Source organism: Pseudorca crassidens, chromosome 17 (assembly GCF_039906515.1).
Source record: "Pseudorca crassidens isolate mPseCra1 chromosome 17, mPseCra1.hap1, whole genome shotgun sequence".
NCBI classification, from domain to species: Eukaryota; Metazoa; Chordata; class Mammalia; order Artiodactyla; family Delphinidae; genus Pseudorca; species Pseudorca crassidens.
In genome coordinates, this window is record NC_090312.1 from 19,149,740 (window position 1) to 19,175,604 (window position 25,865).

General features: G+C 40.9%; 1 protein-coding gene across 4 annotated transcripts in view; it reads right to left on the reverse strand.

Moving 5' to 3' along the window:
• The window catches only part of COL14A1 (collagen type XIV alpha 1 chain), a 245,298-nt gene that overhangs the window by 7,346 nt on the left and 212,087 nt on the right, over nucleotides 1–25,865 (reverse strand). For all 4 annotated transcript variants that reach the window (XM_067711390.1, XM_067711391.1, XM_067711389.1 and 1 more), the window contains exons 43-45: nucleotides 22,305–22,340; nucleotides 21,101–21,167; nucleotides 17,981–18,169 (exon numbers count right to left, since the gene is read on the reverse strand). In XM_067711390.1, the coding sequence (XP_067567491.1) occupies nucleotides 17,981–18,169; nucleotides 21,101–21,167; nucleotides 22,305–22,340 (292 nt within the window). The remainder of the gene's footprint in view (nucleotides 1–17,980; nucleotides 18,170–21,100; nucleotides 21,168–22,304; nucleotides 22,341–25,865) is intronic.

Sequence of the window (25,865 nt, forward strand, 5' to 3'; positions counted from 1 at the left end):
CGTGCTCTACAACAAGAGAAGCCACCACAATGAGAAGCCTGCGCACCGCAACAAAGAGTAGCCCCCGCTTGCCCCAGCTAGAGAAAGCCCGCACAGCAACAAAGACCCAACGCAGCCAACAATACATATATACATACATACATACATAGAGTTAAAAAAAAACCAGACAACCACTATTTAAGTACCTAAGATGAGGACTGAAATTGAAAGCTAAGCTTAGAGGCCTCAGATCTCTAAGAATAGAACTGGATATACTTTTGATAAGCCTTGTAGGCTGTGATTAAAAGAAAGGAAATCAAATGTTCTAAAATGTCAGCCTGTGACTGTCCATGAAATGACAATAAAGTCTGGGCATAGTCATTCTTTACAGACAAAATGCAGTCATCGCCCATAATAAGGGCTCGCCTCATACATCTCTTTTGTGAGGGTCCAAGGTGGGGCCATTTGGTGCTGAGATGGGGTCACCAGAGCAAAGACATGGGAACTCCTGAGTTCACAGGATATTCCCTCCTGAAATACCCTTTCCACCTTGGGTGTCTCCATAAATACTCCTCATTCTTAAAGACTCAACTCAAAGCTTCTTTACAACCACAACAGGCAGAAGCACAACAAATTCAAGGATTATCTATCTCAATCATGGCTATATCCCCTACATTTCTATGGTGCCTTCCACATAGTATCTAACCCACAAATATTTACTGAATGAACAAATGAATGAATGAATGAATGAATAATTTGCTTCCGTATTACCTGTGCCTCCTTTGGCACTTATCCCATTGCACTGCTTGTTCTCATGTTCACCTCGCCCGGCACCATGAGCCTGATGACTGCAGGGACCATGCCTTATTTATTGCTCTAGTGTCAGATCCAAGCACAATCTCGCACATAGTAGGTGTCCAGGAAGGCTAACTGAATGACTGATTGTCTACACCAAAACGCAGCTGACTGTTAGAAAGCAAGCATGACCTTTGAAGGATCAAAAAAAAAATTCCTTAGGCTGGAACTCTGCTTTTACTTTCACATGTCTGGCTTTTGTGAAAACTGTTTTTTTCTCACAAGCTCCTTATGTGGCAATATTAACTACTAGCGTTATTTAGAGATGAGTATCATGGACTCCAATTAAATTTAAGTTTCTGTCATTTTTTAAAAAATGAGCATAGGGACTTCCCAGGCGGAGCAGTGGTTGAGAGTACACCTGCCAATGCAGGGGACACAGGTTTGAGCCCTGGTCCGGGAAGATCCCACATGCTGCAGAGCAACTAAGCCCGTGCTCCACAACTACTGAGCCTGCGCTCTAGAGCCCGTGAGCCACAACTACTGAGCCCACGCCCTACAACTACTGAAGCCCGTGTGCCCAGAACCCGTGTTCACAACAAGAGAAGCCACTGCAACGAGAAGCCCGCGCACCACAACGAAGAGTAGCCCCTGCTCGCTGCAACGAGAGAAAGCCCGCACGCAGCAACGAAGACCCAACGCAGCCAAAAATAAATAAATAAAAATTTTTTAAAAAATTGAGCATAGCTGACATAAATGAACATCTAACTTACTAAAAATATGATTTAGCTAATATTAAAATATCCTTAGTTTTCTGTGGAGTTACCAAAAATATTTAGAATAGAATAAAATCTTTTCTATTATTTATTCGTTCATTCTTTTTTCTTTTTTTAATGAGAATTTGTATGATCTACTCTCTTAGATCTTACTCTCATTAGAATTTTAAGATCTTGCTCTCTTCTTTCTTTCTTTTTTGAAACTTTTAAAATAGACTTTACTTTTTGAGGTTCACAGCAATACTGAATAGAAAGTAGAGAGTTCCCGAAAATCCCCACCCCCTACACTTGCATGGCCGCCGCCATTACCAACATCCCTCAGTAGAGTGGTATATTTGTCATATTCTTTCTTTTTTAAAAGTCTCATGAGAAACCACATCAGGGCTACCTGATTCTCCCTTACTACTAATCTAACACTGACCCTCCACTATTTTCTTTTACAGATCTACTAAGGCAGAGACATGTTTGTTCTAGTTCATCATTATATTCCTAGTACCAGGCACATATTAGTCACTCAAGAAATATGATGAATGAATGAAATACAAGGTCTGATTACAGCTTTTGACAAACCAAGGATGTGAACAGTCGGTGTGTCAGCTATCCCTATAAATGGCCTCACCAGGTTCCAAATGCTAGATGCTTTACATGTACAAACTCACTTAGTCTTCACAAGAACCAAGATGGCAGGCACTACTGTTAACCCTAAAAGAGGCCTGTGATTCAGAGAGGTTAAGTCATGTGTCCTTAGCTAGTAAGTAACAGAGCCACGATTTCAACATAGGCAGGTTGATTCTGAGGCCTATACACTTAACCACAACACTCCCGGCCTCTCCATCCCAAGCTGGACCTAGAGGCTGAGTTTGTCTTGTTTGCTGTAGTCATGGCTTCCTGAACTGCCTGTCCAATCAATCTGCACATTTTCTCTGGTCCCACACTCAGAAATCAGCCCTGTGGTTATCATATTTCTTCAGCTTACTTCCCTTGGTTCACACACTTGCCCTCTGCTCGGAGCAATACTTGGGGTTGATTTTAATAGGATTTATCCTGCTCACACGGATGACTTGCCCAGGATCTGGCTTTTGGTTATCAGTTTCCTATTTTCCTTGGCCTGTTGGCCTCTGAATGGGAAGATTTTACCCATTCCTATGGTCCCATGACCACACCAAGCACTCAGGCTGGAGTCTCATGCTACTCCGAGGAGCAGAGACATTCCCTCTTTATTCCAGACATTCTGAGCAACTCTCAGAATTTATGCCCAGGCAGATATGCAAGGCCTGGGTAATGTTTTCATTGTAATTCTACCAAGAAGCCACAGAAAATGTGAGACAAGGCTTCAGCTATGTTATTATATTGTCTGTTGCCTGGGAAATGGCTGGTGATAAATTCCAAGTATAGTCTGTTTTTCATTCAATGTATGCTTGAATGCCTGCTAGGTACAAGGTACTGGATCAAGTACCTAGCTACAAGGTGGCAGATTAATTAGACTCAATCCAACAAGTATTTAATGTCCTTTTCCAGCCTCTGCTATTTTTACATGCTTGGCCCATAGGATTAGTACCAGCATGTGGAGCTCCACATTTTGTGCTATGGTGGCCAAGACTGGAAAATACATATTGGTTTGTTTTTTTTTTTTTGCGGTATACGGGCCTCTCACTGTTGTGGCCTCTTCCGTTGCGGGGCACAGGCTCCGGACGCGCAGGCTCAGCGGCCATGGCTCACGTGCCCAGCCGCTCCGCAGCATGTGGGATCTTCCCGGACCGGGGCACGAACCGGTGTCCCCTGCATCGGCAGGCGGACTCTCAACCACTGCGCCACCAGGGAAGCCCCTACATATTGGTTTTAAATGTAAAAGAATCTTTGCAAACCACTGCTATGGGTCCCTCTCCCTATTGCCTTTTTCATAAAACAACTAGTCATCTAGTATGCCTCTATAATTCAGGGCTCAGCCAGGGAATGGTAAACCACTCTAGATCTTTCAGGCAGAGGGAATTTAACACAGGGATTTGGTTACATGGGTGACAGAAGGACTGAGAAACCAAACAGAAATGATGAGGCAACCCATAACATTAGCAACAGCAGGAAGCAACTATCACCCCTAGGTGTGCAGGGACAAAGAGAGGAAATGGTGTGCCTGGAGCTTTCTGGTAGGATCTAGAATGAGAGTAAGAGATGCTCCAGTGGAAGCAGGAGCCACACAGGGGCTGTAGCCACAGCTGGAGTGGCAGAGGAGGCAGGGGTGGGGCTAAGAGGAGAAATAGTCTGACTTTTCTCCTCCTCTTACCCTCTAATCCTCCGCGGTGCCTCCCATTGGCTGAACCTGCTCAGGAGCAGAGGGCAAAGAAGCCTGGAAACACAGTGATGCACAGCTAAAGGAGGGAGAGGAGCAAACCGAAAGCAAACTCCCAGTCCAGTCCTAATATCAGGTACTGAGAATTCAGAGTCAAAAGCATCCTTCCTGCCTGTCACAGGTCACCATGCAGTAAAGAGACAAACGAGTAGCTATAATGCGGTATGAGAATTGCAACAACAAAATATGAGGGCATCAAACTGAGGCATCTGTGGGGGATCTCAGAACGCTTTCCAATAGAGCTGACCATCGGAGTTAAGTCTTGAACAGCAGGCATTAGGCAAGGAAAGAAGGGATGGATGGAAATGCACATGCAAAGGCTTGCTGATGAGAGAGAACAGGGAGCGCCTGGGGAGCTAGAAATGGTTTGGAAGAGCTTTGGTGGCTGCTGGCTGGGGAGTGGTCTAGGTCACGTCAGGACAAATTTTGTGTATCAGACTGAATTTGAATATGGGCCCTTACGTGCAGAGAACTCCTTCAATACTTTCTACCTACCCTTTCCCCCCCCCTTTTTTTTTGTTTGTAGTAAGTCATACTATTTTTCTTAAAGAGGAACTCAAACTGTTTAAGCTTCGGGACCCACAAAACATGGGTCTGCCTCTGCTGGATGCTACAAAGCAATACAACTAGCTGAGATGGACCAGAATCCCACAGAGCACAACCCCACCAACAAACACTGTGCGGGCTTCCCTGGTGGCGCAGTGGTTGAGAGTCCGCCTGCCGATGCAGGGGACACCGGTTCGTGCCCAGGTCCGGGAAGATCCCACATGCCGCGGAGCGGCTGGGCCCGTGAGCCATGGCCGCTGAGCCTGCGCGTCCGGAGTCTGTGCTCCACAACGGGAGAGGCCACAACAGTGAGAGGCCCGCGTACTGCACACACACAAAAAACAAAACAAAACCAAAAAAAACCACTGTGGTAGTCCCACTGAAAAGCTGAGGAAAATGCACTGAATCATTAAGTAGTGCTACCCAGTAGCCAAAGGAACCCACTCACCAGATCAAGAGCAAGACAACAGGATAGTTTGCACTTCAATGTTTTCTATCGCTCAGAGACATGATAGTATAGGCAGGAGGTCCTCAGGTCTTTTGACCACAGACATCTAAATTAGACACACTTACATTTGGGCAGTGGAGGGCAGGGGGAAGCACAGAGGGAGGAGGCAGTGAAGGAGGGAGAAGGGAGGACAGAGGAGAGAAGATGATGAGGTACCCAGCTCATCATCACACACTAACCCTATCTCGTTGTTTGTAGGTTGACAGTTCACAGCTGCAGAGGTGGAGCAAAAGAGAACATGGATTAAATAGGGCACCAGGAATCCTGGTGTTTTGTCCATCTAGTTTTGCCACTGATATTATGACCTCATAGGTACATAATAAGAAGGTCAGACCAAACGCCAATCTATCACTTTCAGCTCCAAAGTTCTGATTGCTCTTCCTCAAATGCCATATCATTTCCAGCACTGACTGCTGGGAAAATTATAAATGATACAAAGTTAGCAGGAAAATGAGCCAATTGCTATAGCTTAAAAAATGAGTATTGTAGGTTCAGCATGCATATTCAGCCATTTGATGGTATTTAAATAGATATTTAAATTAGAGCTTAGTCTGGTCTTTATTCTTTACAGAACTGAAAAGTGATGTGATGCTCTCCACTCTCGGAAAAGAAGGGAGTTTTGTCAGGGCATTGGGACAAGGCCAGGGTCTATGGAGTTTAAAACAAAATGTGTTATGGCCAACAGCCCTTCATAATAAGCATGAAGAATTACTATTAAGGTAAATACATCCTATATCTAGGATCCTCATCATGTTTTTCTGAGCTAGTAAAAAGTCCAGAAAAGTCAAATTACTTTGCTATATTCACATAATAATTTAATGTCTAAGTTAAATCTAGAACCAATGAAAATGGAAAGGGTTAATGAATATATCTTCTCTATGTATGTTTTCACCCATCTACACAAATGCATTTGGTATACTTATTTAGTATAATGTATTTATTGCTTTAAAAGCCATGTCAAAAAACTCACTGAAAATGGTTTATCATAGCTAATATAAACAGCTTTAGTTTTATCCTATAAACTAGTACATGGTATACTTCCATTTCACTTGTTTATGTTCAAGGCCAGAAATTTAGAAAATGACAAAACACATTTCTACATTTAAAAGATAGGGAGTGGGGAAAAGAGAATTGGATGAAGGACGTCAAAATGTACAAACTTCCACTTATAAGATAAATAAGTACTAGGGATGGAAAGTATGACATGATAAAAATAATTAATACTGCTGTGCTTATATATGTAAATTGTCAAGAGAGTAAATCCTAAGAGAAAAATATTTTCTCAAGAAAAAATCATTTTTTTCCAATTTCTTTAATTTTGTATATATACCAGATAATGGATATTCACCAAACTTACTGTGGTAACCATTTCATGGCGTATGTAAGCCAAATCATTATGCTATATGCCTTAAGCTTATACAGTGTATGTTAATTATATCTCAATAAAACTGGAAGAAAAAATGATAAAAAATAAAGTAAAGGGAGTCTCTCTCTTTCTCTATTTCCAGATTTGTGTGTGTACACGTGCGCGCACACACACACACACACACACAGAGGCAATATAGGCAGAAGATCCTTTGACCTTTTTACCACAGACATCTAAATTAGACACACTTAAATCTGGGCACTGAAAAATCCAATGCTTTTTCTATGCATTTAGGAAATGCATATAAAATATATCCAGTATAACCAAAACTTCCATTTAAAAATTTCACCCTGCTTTTCCGGCTAAAATTATATGATGATGATTTGAAGAAAATGCTGACGCTGTCAACTTGGCAGTCATTGGCTATTAACAGGATGTCTTTAGATTGATGAACTAAACCACATGGGCTTCTGCTTTTATCATGGCTCTAGGGCTGAATGAGAAATGGCAGCCAAAAAGCTAGCCAAGTGGTAGTTAACACCATAAATCACTTATGAGTCATGAAATAGCTATCAGATAACAGGTATTATGAGGAATAAAAGGAAAACAGACATTAAATTTGGTTTGTGGGGAGCATGTAGTCTCATTGGTGAAACAGGATTAACAGAGGTGAAACCAATAAAGGACAATTCAAGAAAGTATATTCTACCTTGGCGCTAAACAACATGTTTTACACGGTAATGAGGTAGGGATCGGCCATCCATTCATTTGTCAAATATGTGTTCAGCTCCTTTGTGGAGGATGCAGAGATGAAAGGCACAGTCCCATTCAAGGAACTCACAGTCCAGTGGGAAGACAGACAAGTACACCAACAATTACAATATAACGGGAAACTGCTATGATGGAGGCATGTGTTTGGGGACCAGGGAGTACAAACGAGAGAGATGTTACTCAGATCTTCCACCTGTTCATCCAGTTGGAATAATGTAGTGTAGCAACAACAAACACACTGGCCAAACAAATAAACCACAGTGAGGGATGAGTGGTCTGGCAGAGTTGACTCTTGAGATGAGTTTCAAAATTTGAGTCTGATTGAGCCAGAGGAGGAAAGAGAGCTCTGGGGAGTCAGAATAACATGTGAAAATCCATGAAAGGCTAAAAGAACAGGGCACAACAGGAATTAGCCCTGAGTATGGAAAGGAAAAGGCATGTATGAAGATGTGGTAAACCGAAATAGTGGTCTGAATGCTTCACTATTCTGCGATAGAATTATGCATCTGTTCTCTTGCAACAGGCTCATGCATCTCCCTAGCCCTTGGATTTTGACTTGGCCGTGTGACTTGCTTCAACCAATGGGATAACAGTGGGCAATGATGTTAACAGAGGTTTGAAATATGATTGGTGGGTGGGTTGCCCTGTTTATTTCTGCCAATGCCATAAGGAGAACATAGTCTAGGGAGCTACTGCCCCCCCAGCCAGGGCCCCAGCAGAGCAGAGCTGCCCTTGCCTTCCACAGACATGTGGTGAGAAACAATATCTATTGCTGTATGTTACTGAGATTTTTGTGGTTTGTTATGCAGCAAAAGCTGACTCATACTGAGAGCCCTGAGTAGTTCAGTTTGGCTAGAGCAAAGGGTACAGACTTGAAGTGAAGCTGACTGGAAGACATAACCTGGGACTACACAAAGATATCTTCCTGAGATGGCATTAACGTTGGGCAGTATTTCTAGCATATTACCCATCACCTAAGACAAGGACTGAAATCCAATGCAAAGAATCTGCTACAACCTACTACACAGACATTCCAATTAAGGATTTCAAAAAAAATTTAAGCTACAGAAACGATATCAGTTTTCATGGCAAGAAGTAAACAAAACAACAGTTACAGTCTTTTGTTATTGTAATAGTCATATTACAGTAGTACGAAGAGTGGGGACACAATTTAATGATAATTTTAATTTGTCAATGACTTTTTAAAATATTTCTTTGTGTTTGACTGGCAAATGATTTTATCCTGATTACAATGAATTCCAGAAATAGGGACACGAAAAGTGTTAGTCTACAAAAAGCCTTTTCCAATAGGTGCTACTCTTTCAAGGTGCTTAAATCTACATCTTATATTTCCCTCTAAAAAGCTGCATCTGGCATTTGAATACTTTAAAGGAGGAGGGGGAGAAAGACACCCATTTAAATGGCAAAAACAGGCAGACACAGCATGAGCCAACCCTTCACAAGTGCACTAGAAGTCAGACTGCGTGGAAATCATTCTTACAGATGAAAGCATCACCGTGGTTACATGGCAAGGGCAGAAAACCTTGGTTGAATTTAGAACAATGTGATTAAATACATACTCACAAATTCTATGCTCCTCCCTTCAAATGTACAGCTTAGCCCCCCTCTACTTGAGCATGGGCAGGGCTTAGTGACTCCCTCCTAATAAAGAGAATATGATGAAAGCAAAGCTGTGACTTCTAGGACTAGTTACAAAAGGTACTGTGGACTCATCCCTGCTCTCTTGCAGGGATTACTGGCTCTGAGGAAAGCAGCAGCCATGCTGTGAGAACATCCAAGCATCCCTATGGAGAGACTTGTCCTTCCCATGCAAATATAAGCAGAGTAGTCAGGGAGGGCCTGAGACCCTGCTAATCATTCCTGATAGTGAGTGAGCCAGCCATCCTGGAAGTAGATCTGCCAGCCCCATTTGAGTCTCCAGCTAACTGTAGCTCTGACTGACATCTTAACTGCAACCTCATGAGAGACCCTGAGCCAGAAGCACCCAGCTAAACTATTCCTGAATCCCAGACCCATAAAATCCACGATTATATATGTTTTGTTGTTTTAAGCTTTTAAGTTTTAGAGTAATTTGTTCATAGTAATAGATCAATACATAGGGCTTCTTTCTGCAGCCATGGTAAATGCAAAGGGTCACTCTGTAACAGGAAAAAAAAACAACAATCTACAAAATAAAAGATGGTACAAAGAGATAAAGAGATAGAGCATTCATTGTCAATGCCTTAAGGTCACTATACATTAGGAAAACACAATCCATCAAACCTTCAGAGAAAGGTCTTATTCCAAAGGACATTCAAACTGGACTTTACCGGATAATTAATGGGTGTGAAAAGAGAAAACTATTTCTCTGGAATTCATCTCTCAGGATATGAGAGGGAGGGGATAGGAAAGCAAGAGAGGAAGAAGACAAACATGTATTTCAGCAGATTTTTATCAGCAATGAAAAGACGATGTCTCATGCAGCTGAGTATCAACCATAACACAACATCACAGGGAAGACTTGTAAATATTTAAGCATCAACCAGTAACTTATTATGAGAGCTCTACTGGCCCTCTATCTTTCATCACGTTGATCTGTCCCATAAAGAGAATTTTTCCAGGAATAAACCAGGATACAAGGGACATTAAGAAGTTTCACAGATGCTTACCATTGAGGCATTCCTGGCTCACAACTACTATGCTTCACTTCTGAATTTGTGACCCAAGTTTTCTGCCAAATGTATCGTCTATGCCAACAGCTCTTTTCAGCCACAGGAATTGAACATAAGAACCCTACTTCTCTCACCTAGCTTTGAATCCATTGGGGACCTAGCTTTTTCTCTAGACTTCTCAGCCCTGTGGATTCACAGTAAACTGTGGCACGAGCATAAGGGACTCAGTGTTAGCTTTAGTGTGTCATCTGCTGCCCTGACAGCCACTTCTCTGTCTCTGAAAGGTGGTGTCACTGACTTAACGGCAACCAGAAGATGGCCGATTCCTTTTCTATCTGTGTTTGCTTAGGGGAGTTCAGTTGTGTTTCATCTTATCCTTCTCCCATCCCCCTTTTCTCATTTTCTGAAACAAAGACAATCTTTTTCAAGTTAACCACAGAACCTGACTGATAAAAATTGATCTCTAAAGATTGTCTTTCTTTATATCCAGTCATTAGAAATTTGGTCTTCGGTGGCAGGGAAAGCTCAAGGAGAGACATTTTCCAACTTCAAGAGTCACTCAGGGATTTTATCCTCAAAGAACAATAACAAATTAATCCTGAGAGCCAACAGAGGTTAGAAACTGCCCTAGCGTCAAGCTTTTAGACAAACGTGATATTTTCTCTTGATTAAAATGACATTCCAGGGCTTCCCTGGTGGCGCAGTGGTTGAGAGTCCGCCTGCCGATGCAGGGGACACGGGTTTGTGCCCTGGTCCGGGAAGATCCCACATGCCGCGGAGCGGCTGGGCCCGTGAGCCATGGCCACTGAATCTGTGCGTCTGGAGCCTCTGCTCCGCAACGGGAGAGGCCACAAAAGTGAGAGGCCGGCGTACCGCAAAAAAAAAAAAAAAAAAAATGACATTCCAATATTAATATTTTTTAATCCTCAATAATAATATTGGAGTGACTAGAGCTCTTACATCCAAAAGATTTGATCCCACAGAGTAGACGTAAAGTGCTCATGAAATTTACAGAAACTAATGAAGTCCAGCAAAGGGAAAGTCTTTGCAATGATAACTTCCAGTCATTTCCAGTAAACTTTTTTTCAGGTGCTGGCATAGGGAAAGACATGACCCCGTCTAGTAGGAGAAAGGACATAATGAAAAATCAAGAGATGTGTTAACCAAAAAACATGTGCCTGAAAAAGTAGGAGAAGGTAATTTACATTTATTTGCATAATGCCAGTGATGTAATTGCTATCTTAATAGATCTTCACTGTGAACACAATAGAGACAAATGCAGAGACATAAGTAATTGATAAAGCTCAACTATATCACCTTGAATTTGGAACTGTTGCATTTTAATAATTCTTAAATACAAGTACATTTTGATTTATTCTTTATGTTTCCATTGTAGTTATGCTGGAAATCTGTATATTGGAATAAAGTATTTGACCATAAATTACTCTCCTTTTACTTCTTTATATTACATAGTACGACATTCTATTTTTTTAAAATTATGTGTGAAGGCAGGTAATATTTATTATCTATAAGTTTCAGTTTAGAACAGTAACAGAAATGTTGCAAATTATTTGTTATAAATAGGAGATAATATGTTTGCTAGGGCTGAGAATCATGGCTTTATAGGTTTCAAGTCCCTTCCCACCTCAGGACCTTTGCACATGCTATTGCTGTCTTTGCCTAGAATGCCCTCTTCTGACTTTCTTTCTTACTGATATGGCAAACTCCTAAACTTTCAGGTCTCGGTTAAAACAGCACTGACTCAACAGAGTAAGTCAGAGTCCCCTCTTCCATGTTCATAGAGCAACCTACATTTTTTCATAACACATAAAAACTGAAATTAAGCTATTCATGTATTTTTTTGTTTAATATCTGTCTCTATGCAAAGTACATAAAAGGCAAGAGCTGTATCCCCTGTTTACCACTGTGCTGTTAACACCCAACACCAGGCCTGACATGTAGTAGATGCTCAGTAAGTGCTGGTTAAATGAATGAATGAAGATTCAGAAAGATTAAGCAGCCAAGATTACATAGCTAGTATGTGGCAAAGTTAGGATCCTAACCCATATGTGACTGATGCCCCAAACTGCATTCTTTCCTTCCCATCATGCTGTTTCCAGCTAAAGCAGCATCACGCATAGTAAGGTGAAAACGGTTTCTCTTCTAAAATATCAGAAGTGAAACAAGATTAAATTACTTTGTTCCAGGTTTCTCCCTATTTGCCCCCAGGCTGAGACACTATAATAGAAGTATAACTTCTATTGCCAGATCCATGACCAATTTCCCTATAGGTTACTGCCCTACTGGGCCTATGCTAAAATCCAGAAGAACTGTCAAGTGCCAAAATATATAACCGTAAAAAATGCTTTTATCAGGGACTTCCCTCATGTCCCAGTGGTTAAGAATCCACCTGCCAATGCAGGGGACGCAGGTTTGAGCTCTGGTCCGGGAAGATCCCACATGCCGTGGAGCAACTAAGCCCATGAGCCACAACGACTGAGCCCACGTGCCACAACTACTGAAGTCTGCGCACCTAGAGCCCGTGCTCCGCAACAAGAGAAGCCACTGCAATGAGAAGCCCGCGCACCGCAACGAAGAGTAGCCCCTACTCGCCGCAACTAGAGAAAGCCCACGTGCAGCAACGAAGACCCAGCGCAGCCAAAAATAATAAATTTTTTAAAAAGTGTCTTTATCATGTTCATAGGTACCCAAAACAGGTCACCTGACTTCTCAAAGCTGGTCATCTGCCAGGTCACGGATGCCCCAAGGCTATCCAAACACAGCAGAACAGAGTGCATTAAGAAGCTTGCAAATAGTACAACTATAACCCACTAAAACACTGGTTAGTGTAGCAGTTCACATGCTATTAACTGTGGATATTAGGAGCCATAATGAAACAGGGTTCACCAAACCCTGCACAGTGCTGGCCTCCTCTGTGAAACCCCCGCCAAGCAATGAATTTAAAGGTGACAACAGGGCAGAGGCGAGCAAGCACAGATATTCTGGAATCATACACATCTGGATTCGAATTCTGGTCCCCTGCTGTTCAGCTGTGTGGCCTTTGTGACAACTGACCATCTGGCTGAGCCTCAGTTTCCTCACCTAAAAATGGAGCTAATACGGATCTCATAAAAGTTTTATGAACATTAAAAATATACTAAGCAACTGCTGGTTTATTAAGTAATTGCTTAATAAATGATAGCACCATTTCTTATCAAAGGCCACAGTGCTGTCTTCCTGTAAATTCTGACAGCATGTACTTTCCATATAACTTGCTTAGCAGTTGCCATCTCCCTACTTGTACATTCAGTTAATATATCATATTCTTTCCTTATCCAAACCGTGTCTTCTATTTTATCCAAATGAGATTGTATATATGGGACTGAGCACAATATTGCCAGATGCATCTGGCACCTAACATAATAAGCAAAAGCCATAAATCATAGTATTATCTCACACACTGCCCAGCCAAGAGCCTTACATAAACCTTGAATTTCATAAATATTTGTTGATTTATTACAGAAAATAAACCAGCTATGAATTCCAGCTGTTATGGATATACAATCTAAACATGAAAATCTTTAGTTGGATGGTTCCTCTGATCCAGTATATTTTGGAGAATCATGGAAGCTGAAGGAGTTGCATGAAGACTGAAATCAGGGAAATTTCCCAGTTCTTTTCATATAAATAAGTAAACTGAATTTTGTGGACTCTAGACCAACTAAGCTACTGTTGTCTGGGTTCATAGACGGTCCAAGATATCAGTGTGGATAATGAACATTTAAATAAATGGAAAAAGGAAATCAACAGATTGATCATCTGGGAATGACATGCAGAGATCACAATTAGAAATTGAGTTGTCAAGACGATCTCGTTAGAATCACACAAGGCTAACTGGAGAGTGAGTTTAAGTCAGAATAGTTAGGACTCAATTGTCCCAGTTCAGGGAACAACAGAGGAACCTCAGAGCTGATCCCACCCATTTTTCTAAATTTTGGAAGCCAGGCTACAGAGCCATTTACCTGAAGATGGTGCAGGGTTTAATGGGGAAAGGCAGCGAAAATGTAGCCTAGTCCATGGAGGAATTGCTTTTCTCTGACATAAGTTAACAGTGAGGAGAGAAAGCAGGCGCGTCACATTTTGCTTCTGTGATGCACGTGGAACCCCTTCAATTCTGGGTGCCAATAATGAGCCAAGTCTCAGCTGGAGTTTAAGCTTTGGAGGAACAATGTGGGTTGCAGGATCTCTCTGAATCATTAAAGTCTGAGGATTCTCTTTCTACTACAACCTATGGGAGAAGACAGCTAAGAGACTGTTCCACACAATCTTATGAAAAATACTTTAAGTTAAAGGAGACAAAGGGTTAATGAGAGCGAGAAAGACAATCAGATGGAGTGAAAATACAGTCTTCTGTTAGGAAATAAGGCAAGTCGTGAATGGTCGTCTACTTCGCCGAGCTGATGTGGAAGGAATGTTTGCAATTTCTATTCTCTAAAAATGCATATTCTTTGGATATTTCAATGATAAGAATGGCGTTAATCAGGGGCTTCCCTGGTGGCGCAGTGGTTGAGAGTCCGCCTTGCCGATGCAGGGGACACGGGTTCGTGCCCCGGTCGGGGAGGATCCCACATGCCGTGGAGCGGCTGGGCCCGTGAGCCATGGCCGCTGAGCCTGCGCGTCCGGAGCCTGTGCTCCGCAACGGGAGAGGCCACAACAGTGAGAGGCCCGCGTACCGCAAAAAAAAAAAAAAAAAAAAAGAATGGCGTTAATCAAAGATCTTGAACTAGAACAGTGTATTTCAAACTGAGGTCATAAAACCCAAAGGTGCCCCTTAGCCATTTTTTTTTAATTTTTATATTGGAATATAGTTGATATACAATGTTGTATTAGTTTCAGGTGCAAAGCAAAGTGACTTAGTTATACATATACATATATCTCTTCTTTTTCAGATTCTTTTCCCGTATAGGTTATTACAGAGTATTGAACAGAATTCCCCATGCTGCCCCTCAGCCTTTTAACAAAAGAAAACAGGAAACAATAGTAAGGGAAAGTATTATTTCTATTTGCCTCAGTTATATAAGTTTGAATGCACACACATGCACATGCATACAGCATCATGATGTAAAGTGTATTTCTTCTTGTTCATTATGTTTAAGAAGTTTGAAAAACTTTTGAAAAATTAGAATAGAGAAATCAGATGGAGTACTTCTGGTGAAAAATTAGCCGTATCAATAGAGTCATGAATTTTTTTTTTAATGAAGACTCAGCAGAAAGTGAGGTTCCCCTCAATGCTATGCCAGAATCTCAACACCCATATTTCTTTCAGTCTTACTTTTGTAGCTTATTGTTTGTCTAAGTACACCGCCTAGTAATAGTACTTATTTTTACTCATTATAATAAAGTGTCCTTTTAAAACTGTATTCTACAGTATAGTGATAATCATATTTTATACAGAAAAAAAATCAAACTGATCTCTGGTTTTTATTTCCAGTCCTGACATTGGCTGACTTCTAGCCTCTTTGGGCCTCGATATCTTTATAAGTTTCTTTTTTATATAAAATGAGAGGGTCAGGAGAAAAGATGGCTGAAGTTTCTTCAGTTTTAAAATTCTGTTGTTTTGATTTCGTGGAAAGGCAGACATTTTTCTGTATCAATCTTTTCTGGGTTTTTGGACCACAAGGCTAATATCAAAACATGAATCACTTTGCTGTATACCTGAAACTAACACAGCATGGTAAATCAACTATACTTCAATAAATACTTTTTTAAAAAAATTATTGTTCTCCTTGCAACCATGAATCCCAATTGCAACAGGATTGAAATACTCTGCTGGGAATGAAAAGTGCCCTGGGCGCTGGCCTATATACCCCTACCTTAAACCCCAAAGCGCACCCTCCCAGTTGGTGATCAACCGAAATCACCTTCCCTCATGCTCAGAGGGCATTTCTCACTTTCTCTTACTGTCATCCTACCTGTGTTTGTGAAATACAGGATTTTGCTTATCTACTCTACTCTTTCGGAATATATACATACATGTATGTCAGCAAATTATATCATGGAAATTCATATTTCGAGGGCTGTCTGGACCCCTGTTTGAGGATCCTTGGCTGACTTTTCTCTGATCTAAGCATTCAAGTGTTCTTGCAGAGCAGGAAAGACTCAGTCTGGCAGGAACGAGGACAGGACTTCCAAAAAGAACAAAGACAACTTGTGACTTGCCGAGAGTGACTCAGGCGCTGGCTCTGTGCTCCCTGAGTCACAGCTGATCCATCACCAACCCCATTAGAGGGTGTCCTGTTGACAGAGGTGGCCACCTTCCTGGCTGCCAGATCGCTGGTACACTGCGAGGAAATTATGTCCTTCTCTACATCTGCTGATTTAGTGCCCTGGCACAGGAAAATCCTTTAGAAAGGAAAATCAGAACTGGGTTGCAATCAAAGCAACAATTATCTGATGAGGACCTATTATTGCAAAGCAATTCAGACCTGAGCCCTGCTTTCTGCCATCATGCTGTTCATTAACATGTGATGACTGCTAAAAGGGGTGGGAGAGATGGTCAGAGCATCAGGTATTCAGGGGGTGGAGACATCTGTTGGTCCAGAACAATCAACAAAAACTTCATGCATGAGACAGGGGTTAAGCTGAGCCTTGAACTAAGAGTGAGATTCACATAAGGCAGGGAAAGGAAAGGACATTTCCAAAGGGGGAAGAACAAAGTGTCCAAAAGTGCAAAGGCAGAAAGGCACATGGCCTGTTGGCATGGATCAAGAATAAACATGAGATATTATCTTGGTAATCTGCATTTTACATCTCAAATTTGATCAAAGAAGTATATCCTACCCACCTCATTAAAGCGATATGACTCACAAGAGCAGATAGGTACTAGTTAGCTTTTCTCCCAATCTACATTCCATAAAATTGTGTCCTAGAAAATACTTTTACTGGTTATTGGTTATCTCTTTTCCTGTCACTTTCTTTGTGTCTGATATGTAAACCCTTTTCCCACTTCTCTCTCATCTGATCTGCTTCTGGAGTGGGAGATCTTGGCCAATTACAGGATAGGGTGAAATTCAATCGAAAGAGTCCATTATTGTATTACACAACACTGCTAAGACCTGTAAAGGGTAGAAGAAAAGGCTAAGTAGGATCTCTATTCGAAAGAAACTTTAGTAGGAAAGATTAAACATTGGCCCATGGAACTGTTAAATAAAATACTGCCTCATGTTATAGGAAGATGAGCCACAAACAGTATTTAATTTGAAGTTTAGAACTGGCATGGTCTACATAAGCACATGTAAATCATATGTTGATATGACTCATGCCTTACCTCAAGGCTGACCGTTGCCTGGTATGGGCACTGCACAAAAAAATGTACCAGACCTAGGAAGTGAGTTCTCTACTTGCCATGACACATGTGGACAAAGAATGCTGCTTGCCATACGAGCAAACAAAAGATGTTGTGTCCATCAAGCCAGCAGCCACTACGGCTGCCCCCACCAGTGCACCCTGAGGAGATTCAGGATGGAAAGGAACAGAATACTGGCTCTAGGTAGTTAAGGTTCGTATCAAAGGAATGATTTCAATGAGCCCAGACTCTTGCATCTTCCCATTCATAGGAAAGTGCTAAATTCATTAATTTGAGATGCCTGTTTTCCTTAATTAACAGTTCTCTATTGATGTTCCCACTACCTGGTTTTTGTTGCAAAACTCCTAGAAATCCAGGTCCTCCTTCATCTCTTCGGAGCAGCTCCTCAGACCCATCTGAGAGGCTGCATCCCAGGCTTAAGTCCTCAGTGAGTCCGCCAAATAAAACATAATTCTCAACTTTTAGGTTGTGTGTGTGTTTTTTTTTCAGTTGACACATATGTTTGATGCTACATCTGTCCAGAGTGGGGTATCGTGTTGTAATTCTACCTGGATGGGCATATTTTTTTTAATTCATCCATCTAGTGGGGACCTCTTTCTCTCATGAGCTCAAAAGCCTTTTAGAGGTGAATTGGGGTTTCTGATCCTCCCTTTGCATACAAGCAGACGTGGCTCTTAATAAATGTTTTGTAGATTACTCAATTTTCTCAATATTGGGAATTAATAAACAAGAAGCTGAAGAATAGCTGGAATAGAATTAATTTAGGTCCATTATTTGGAACTTTATCATTGCATAAGCACCACCGTTACACTCTTTGTTTCGGCGCACTCAGTGAGAGGAGTGGTCCAGCTTACCTCGTTCTCCTGGGGTCCCTGGCACACCCGCATTTCCTGGGAAGCCTGGGGCACCTGGGGGTCCTTGTTCACCAGGGGTTCCAGGGGAGCCTGGTCTCCCAGGCTCTCCAGGAGGCCCTTGGATGGTCCGAATTGATGTTGACTGGCTGGGAATCTGGTTGAGGATGGCTGTGTACCTGGCCATATGACCTGAGACACGAAGGACAAAGAAGCATTCGATGAACTGTCACACTTAGAAAGGGAGAACTGAAGGTATTATCTGTCAAGGTTCCAAACAATTCTGTTAGACACCCACCAACAGGAAGAAGCACATCCCTCTGAAATAAGTTGATTTCCAACTGAAAACTTTTTGCATTTTACTTCGGATGATATTAACAGCTGGACTGTATTCAAGTTGCATCTCATGTGTTTGGAATTCCACAGCTCACGTCAGCATCTCAGTAAACATCACTGACCAGAAATCATAAATTTTATCTTCACCCCCAACATTTACCTGACCCCTAAATCCTCACCCAGCTGCCCCTTTTCCCCAGCGATTTCCACCCAAGTAATATGTCTTTCTTCCAACCCACAAAGCCTGTCCCACCCTCTTGCTCAGTAATCCCCAGACAAGTGCTCTGTTTCAACTCATTTCTTCATTGCCAAGGCTTTTTGCAGAAACCTTTACTTGGGTCCCAGCTGCAGAAACTCTGAATAGCTTTATTTTTAAAAAAAATCTGGCACTCTCTCCCAGAATCCCTTAACTCAGCTGTGTCTGGAAGAATGTATTTTAATAATTAGAAGTATAGATTGAGAAAGTATTTGATACCATAATGCCCCATTTTTCAGCATCATCAGGAGATAACATTTTCCCAAAGAAGTGAACTTTCCAGATGACTGTCATTTATTCCTTTGTAAACATTGAACCCTAAATAAAGAATAGTAACCATTTTTAGAGGGATGATTTCTAAGATATAGTCAATGCGTTCTTAAGCATAGGACCATGACTGTAAGTAGGATTGGCCTCCTGATGACCCAGGAGCCATTAGTAGGCATGTCCATGAATGTTTGGGTGGGATCAGACATTTCCACATCTGCTTTTTCAGCTTCCTCCTTTGATAAAAGGGCCATCCTTTATTATTGATACTTCTCTAGCTGTCATCACCTCAGCCTCACACAGCTTCCCACATAAACTTTCCTAGCATAATTCAGATCTGGACTAAAAACCAGGTAACTGAGCATGTGAGGAATTCTATGCTAAATGATAATCAAGTTCTGAGGTGAAGCCTAAGGAAGGAAATAAGAAGCCCAGAGAAACGTGAAGGGGTGTGTGGGCAGATGATTGAGGTACCAAAAATAAAGCTTCTGGGTGGGTTGGGTTTTGCTCATAGACTGGCATAAAATCTCTTCTATTTTTTTCCTCTGACAAGGACATTGACAGGCAGGGCCTCCCTATTTTACTGACGTGTTTCAGCTCTTGTATAACCCCTGTTGGTTTCTATTTCCTAGAAGTTATTCACAAGAATCTGAGAATTGCTGATGGGAAAAACTGCATTTTGGACTCTCAATTTTTAGGGCATGTTTCAAATAATCACATATTTATATAAGATTTTTATTCTACAGTGGAATAAGATAGCAACTATTGTGAAATCTTCCTTATATTATAGTCAGTGAGTCATGTTAGGATTTAACCCTTAGGTTTCCTTAAAATCATTACCCACCCATTTACAGTGTATACTTGAAATGAGAAACTTACAAAATAATCCAAGGTGCAGGTTAGCTTTGGACATATTCTACTTAATGTTGTTTCCCTTTTATAATTAGTTGTATCTTCAGAGATCCTATTTTGGCATTAAACTTAAGTAGTTTCATTTAACTGATAAATTCTTTCACAACCACTAGTTTGGGCAATATAATACAAAATGAAATAAAGTTAAAATATAGGGAGCATTACTACTACATTTGAAGAGAGTAGCTTTGTATTCAGGTTGCCCTAAGATTTACGTCTTAATGAAAACTCTTCCAAGCCCCTGTAGACCTTCACTCCATGCTTCCTGCAGGATGAGATCTGGGTTTATCTACTGCAGATGGAATTTTAGACCCAGCCAATAGCACCTTCTTGGACACCTACAGGATTCCCAAACTTCCCAGGTTAAAAAAATATAACCTCAAAGCTGTTAAGGCAGCCGCTTAGGTAATGTTGGCCTTGGAGATGGTGGATGCTACAGAACCAGGGGGCTTGGCAGCAGAGCTAGGCCAGAGCTGTCTGGGCTTGAGAGGAATATTTCATCTCCTTGTGGCCTCAGATCTTTGTGGAACTAAACAAATGACTGGCAGAGAGAAGGGCCCACTCTAGTAACCCTCTGGTTAGATTACTGAGACAAAATATACAGTCAGTGGGCAGGGGAGAAATGCACAGATGCCTGGGTATGGAAGTGAATGAGCATGAATCAGTAACTGAAATACTGGCCTGTGGGAAAGTTCAAGTTTAAAATGAAGAAATGGGACAGGTGTGATATAAAGTGTGTTCCAGTGTAATTTTTGGCACGGAGCCCAAGTATCATGTCAAATGTTCACATGAAGCCTGTCCCCATGTGTGCATGTATGTTTGTGTGTCTGCATTTTTTCTGGTATAAATCTTAAAGAATAAAGGGAAGGGCCTTGGGCTAACCAAAAGCAATGGGTAAGAAAGAGATATGGATTTAAATCTAGGGGCTTGAAGGTAGCTTCTGATGTCTTAGGTTCCTGAGAGTCTTTATGAAATTAAAAGGTGGATGAAAAGCTTGAAGGTAGCTTCTGATGCCTTAGTTTGGCAGCTTTCAAGTGCTGAGGACTTGAGGAAAAAATCTATCTATTTGGAGAGATGAAGAAGAAATAAAAGATTTGATATGGACAGTCAAGTTAAACCTATATGGGCAAACAGAGAGTTTTTGGACAAACAACAGAGAGGAATTTGGTCTCTGCACCAACGATGCAGAACTCTAGGGTAATATGTAATGATCACTTAGATGGGTTAGTGATGGCCATCTGTAAAGCTTATGTTTCTGCAACAAGACAAAGCTTAGTCTTTACGCTTGTGTGAAAGGCAAATTCCCATTTGGACGTGTAATAAAAAAAAATCTGTAACTATAACGCACTTACTTTGGATGAGCTGTTCGCACACCTGATGTGCCACTGCTCTCACCATGGCTTGAGACTGTAGGTCACCCTGGATGAGAAAAAAGCAGACTGCTGACTCTCAGCCACAAACCCAGCCAATGGCAGGACTTCCAGGATGGAAATGGGACTTGACTCATTGTTCCCAACCTGGGCTCTTTGTCTCCTAGAAACAGGTAGGATTGACCACCATGGTGCACACGGAGAAGGTGTAAGCAATCTGGCACTCGTGGTACAAGGTTCCTGAGAGCCTTTATGAAATTAAAAAGTTCAAGTGCTTCTGGCCCCAGATTCTAAAAAATTTACTAGTTTTGTAATAAACCCATACATATTTAATGCCTTATTTATCGCTCTTTAGAGTTTGTAAAATACAGCAATTTCTCAACCAGTGGCTTACTTAATACTAACAGCAACTCAGAGGAAAGATGTTAAATCCATCTTACAGATGAACAGAGTTAAACATACTGCCCAAGTTTTCACAGAGGTAACTGGATGAGCCCAAGGTCACTGCTGTTTCTACTAGAGCCGACAGCACAATTATATGAGCAGTGGCACAATTTCTCAAAGGATATAGAAGGCCCCTAAAATAAACTGATCTAAGTTTCACGGCCAGTTCTTTGATTCCACGCTGCCTTTGTCTTCCTTGGTTCCCATATTGGAAATACACAAGCCTCAATCTACCGCTTGGCATTTTGAATAGAGCTTTTACTTTTCTGAAGCCTTTTCACATCCATTATATTATGTCTTCATTAAATCCACTTTGTGAGTTAGATGAGTTTGATTCTCTCCATGTTAGCCTGAAAGAAATGGCCTAAGGTCATCTAGCTGGATAGTAGCAGATCTGCAACTAGAAGCCAGCACTCCTGATTTCTAGCCCACAGGGTGGTTTTCCCTTGAAAATGTGCTCAGAGCCAAGCGAGTTGAGGAGAGGGGGAAGAGGAGTGGTATTAGGTCATCTAGCTGGATAGTAGCAGATCTGCAACTAGAAGCCAGCACTCCTGATTTCTAGCCCACAGGGTGGTTTTCCCTTGAAAATGTGCTCAGAGCCAAGCGAGTTGAGGAGAGGGGGAAGAGGAGTGGTATTAGAGCAATGAGTAATCATGAGAGTAAATGGTTATCCTTTATCAGGCTTATGCAACAAAAGGTGTGCAGTCAGCTGCCACTGGTCAACACTCCAGAGGATACTTACTCTTTCTCCTCTTTCTCCCTTTGCTCCAGGGACACCCTGTAAAATTTTAAATTGTCAAGTTACTTGGGACACTGCACTCGGCCAAGCATGACAGTGTATCTTTTCTTATTGTATCAACATTTTTTATTAGCTCTCATAATTCTACAGCAAAAATAGATACACAGCAACAGGGTTAAACAAACAGCAAGCTGTAAACTCATCAAGCAGAGATAGCTGTTTTAAACATTTTACTCCTCCAGCCTTTGAACGCACAGACACAATAGGTTTGAATACAAAATTGGGATCATGCAGCAATACTGCTTTGCAACATAGTGTCACTGAATAAGTCATTCACATCTTTTCACACAAAACACCACCCTCTGAATTGTACTTTACCGATGCTGCATAATTGATTTCACAAATCTCTGCTGAAAAGATAAACTGTTTTAATTTTTGAAAGAATATCTCTCACAGAAAGGAAAAGATCTTCCAACTTAAGAGTTCAAGTAAAAGGCGAAATCTGTGAAATCCCACATCCTCACTCTGCTTTCCATCCAGAATAACAGCAAACAATTCCTTCTCCCCGACTCTCCCTGATGTTACGAGCTTGTATTAACACGAATTGTCAGCTGAATCATTATTTTGTTTTGTGGCTTAGCTACTCTTTGGTCCATAGGAAACCTTACCATATCTGTAAAAACTTTTACTGATAAAACAATGGCGTTTTTCGTGTTTCTGCAATGAAATTACATGTATAATGCAAAACATGTGTCTTCACAATAATTTCATCTTTTTGTTTCAACTCCAAGGCAGCGTAATAGATTTACTGAACAACATTTTATCCTCTCTATCAAAAGGATAGTGAGTGCCATTTAGAGATGGAATTTGCCACATTGTCAGACTGTTCCCAGTTGTTACTATAATCTCAACAGGTCCCAAATCAAACTCATATCATCTCCCAAATCTCTATTCAGTTAGTCATCCAAACTCAAAATTCTGGGTTCACTCCACGGTGTGCAGGTAAACTGGCTTTCTGGAAAAATGAAAAGCCCTCACTTGTACTGCTTGCTATTTTCAGAGGTGTAAATGCTTGTACTATGGCTGATTTCAAGTGACAAATGTGCTGTCACTGAAGATGGAGTTTCAAACGGAAGAGAAGCACAAAATCTACTCTCCCAAGCATGTACAAGCCAGTCCAAGCCCATCACTGGTTATATCTTTTACCCTTCCTTCCCTTGCCTCCTTTTTTTCTTTTTGAATTTTATTTTATTTAATTTTTTATGCAGCAGGTTCTTATTAGTTATCCATTTTATACATATTAGTGTATATACGTCAATCCCAGTCTCCCAATTCATCCCACCCCCACCGCCCCTGCCACTTTCGCCCCTTGGTGTCCATACGTTTGTTCTCTACATCTGTGTCTCAACTTCTGCCCTGCAAACTGGTTCATCTGTACCATTTTTCTAGGTTTCACATATATGCGTTAATATACGATATTTGTTTTTATCTTTCTGACTTACTTCACTCTGTATGACAGTATGCAGATCCATCCACATCTCTACAAATGACCCAATTTCGTTCCTTTATATGGCTGAGTAATATTCCATTCTATATATGTACCACACCTTCTTTATCCATTTGTCTCTCGATGGGCATTTAGGTTGCTTCCATGACCTGGCTATTGTAAATAGTGCTGCAATGAACATTGGGGTGTGTGTGTCTTTTTGAATTATGGTTTTCTCTGGGTATATGTCCAGTAGTGGGATTCCTGGGTCGTATGGTAGTTCTATTTTTAGTTTTTTAAGGAACCTCCATGCTCTTCTCCATAGTGGCTGTATCAATTTACATTCCCACCAAGAGTGCAAGAGGGTTCCCTTTTCTCCACACCCTCTCCAGCATTTGCTGTTTGTAGATTTTCTGATGATGCCCATTCTAACTGGTGTGAGGTGATACCTCATTGTAGTTTTGATTTGCATTTCTCTAATGATTAGTGATGTTGAGCAGCTTTTCATGTGCTTCTTGGCCATCTGTATGTCTTCTTTGGAGAAATGTCTGTTTAGGTCTTCTGCCCATTTTTGGATTGGTTTGTTTGTTTTTTTAATATTGAGCTGCACAAGCTGTTTATATATTTTGGAGATTAATCCTTTGCCCATTGATTTGTTTGCAAGTATTTTCTCCCATTTTAAGGGTTGTCTTTTCGTCTTGTTTGTACTTTCCTTTGCTTTGCAAAAGCTTTTAAGTTTCCTTAGGCCCCATTTGTTTATTTTTGTTTTTATTTCCATTACTCTGGGAGGTGGATGAAAAAGATCTTCCTGTGATTTATGTCAAAGAGTGCTCTTCCTATGTTTTCCTCTAAGAGTTTTATAGTGTCAGGTCTTACATTTAGGTCTCTTATTCATTTTGAGTTTATTTTTGTGTTAGGGAGTGTTCTAATTTCATTCTTTTCCACGTAGCTGTCCAGTTGTCCCAGCACCACTTATTGAAGAGACTGTCTTTTTCCCATTGTATATCCTTGCCTCCTTTGTCAAAGATTAGTTGACCATAGGTGCATGGATTTATCTCTGGGCTTTCTATCCTGTGCCATTGATCTACGTTTCTGTTTTTGTGACAGTACTATACTGTCTTGATTACTGTAGCTTTGTAGTATAGTCTGAAGTCAGGGAGTCTGATTCCTCCAGCTCCGTTTTTTTTCCCTCAAGACTGTTCTGGCTATCTGGGGTCTTTTGTGTCTCCACACAAATTTTAAGGTTTTTTTGTTCTAGTTCTATTTAAAAAAATGCCATTGGTAATTTGATAGGGATTGCATTGAATCTATAGATTGTTTTGGGTAGTATAGTCATTTTCACAATATTGATTCTTCCAATCCAAGAACATGGTATATCTCTCCATATGTTTGTGTCATCTTTGATTTCTTTCATCAGTGTCTTATAGTTTTCTGCATACAGGTCTTTTGTCTCCCTAGGTAGGTTTATTCCTAGGTATTTTATTCTTTTTGTTGCAGTGGTAAATTGGAGTGTTTCCTTAATTTCTCATTCAGATTTTTCATCATTAGTGTATAGGGATGCAAGAGATTTCTGTGCATTAATTTTGTAGCCTGCAACTTTACCAAATACATGGATTAGCTCTAGCAGTTTTCTGGTGGCATATTTAGGATTCTTTATGTATAGTATCATGTAATCTGCAAACAGTGACAGTTTTACTTCTTCTTTTCCAATTCGGATTTCTTCTATTTCTTTTTCTTCTCTAATTGCCATGGGTAAGACTTCCAAAACTATGATGAATAATGGTGGTGATAGTGGACATCCTAGGCTTGTTCCTGATCTTAGAGGAAATGCTTTCAGTTTTTCACCATTGAGAATGATGTTTGCTGTGGGTTTGTCATATATGGCCTTTATTATGTTGAGGAATGTTCCCTCTATGCCTACTTTCTGGAGGGTTTTTATCATAAATAGGTGTTAAACTTTGTTGAAAGCTTTCTCTGCATCTACTGAGATGATCATATGGCTTTTCTCCTTCAATTTGTTAATATGGTGTATCACGTTGATTGATTTGCATATATTGAAGAATCCTTGCATTCCTGGG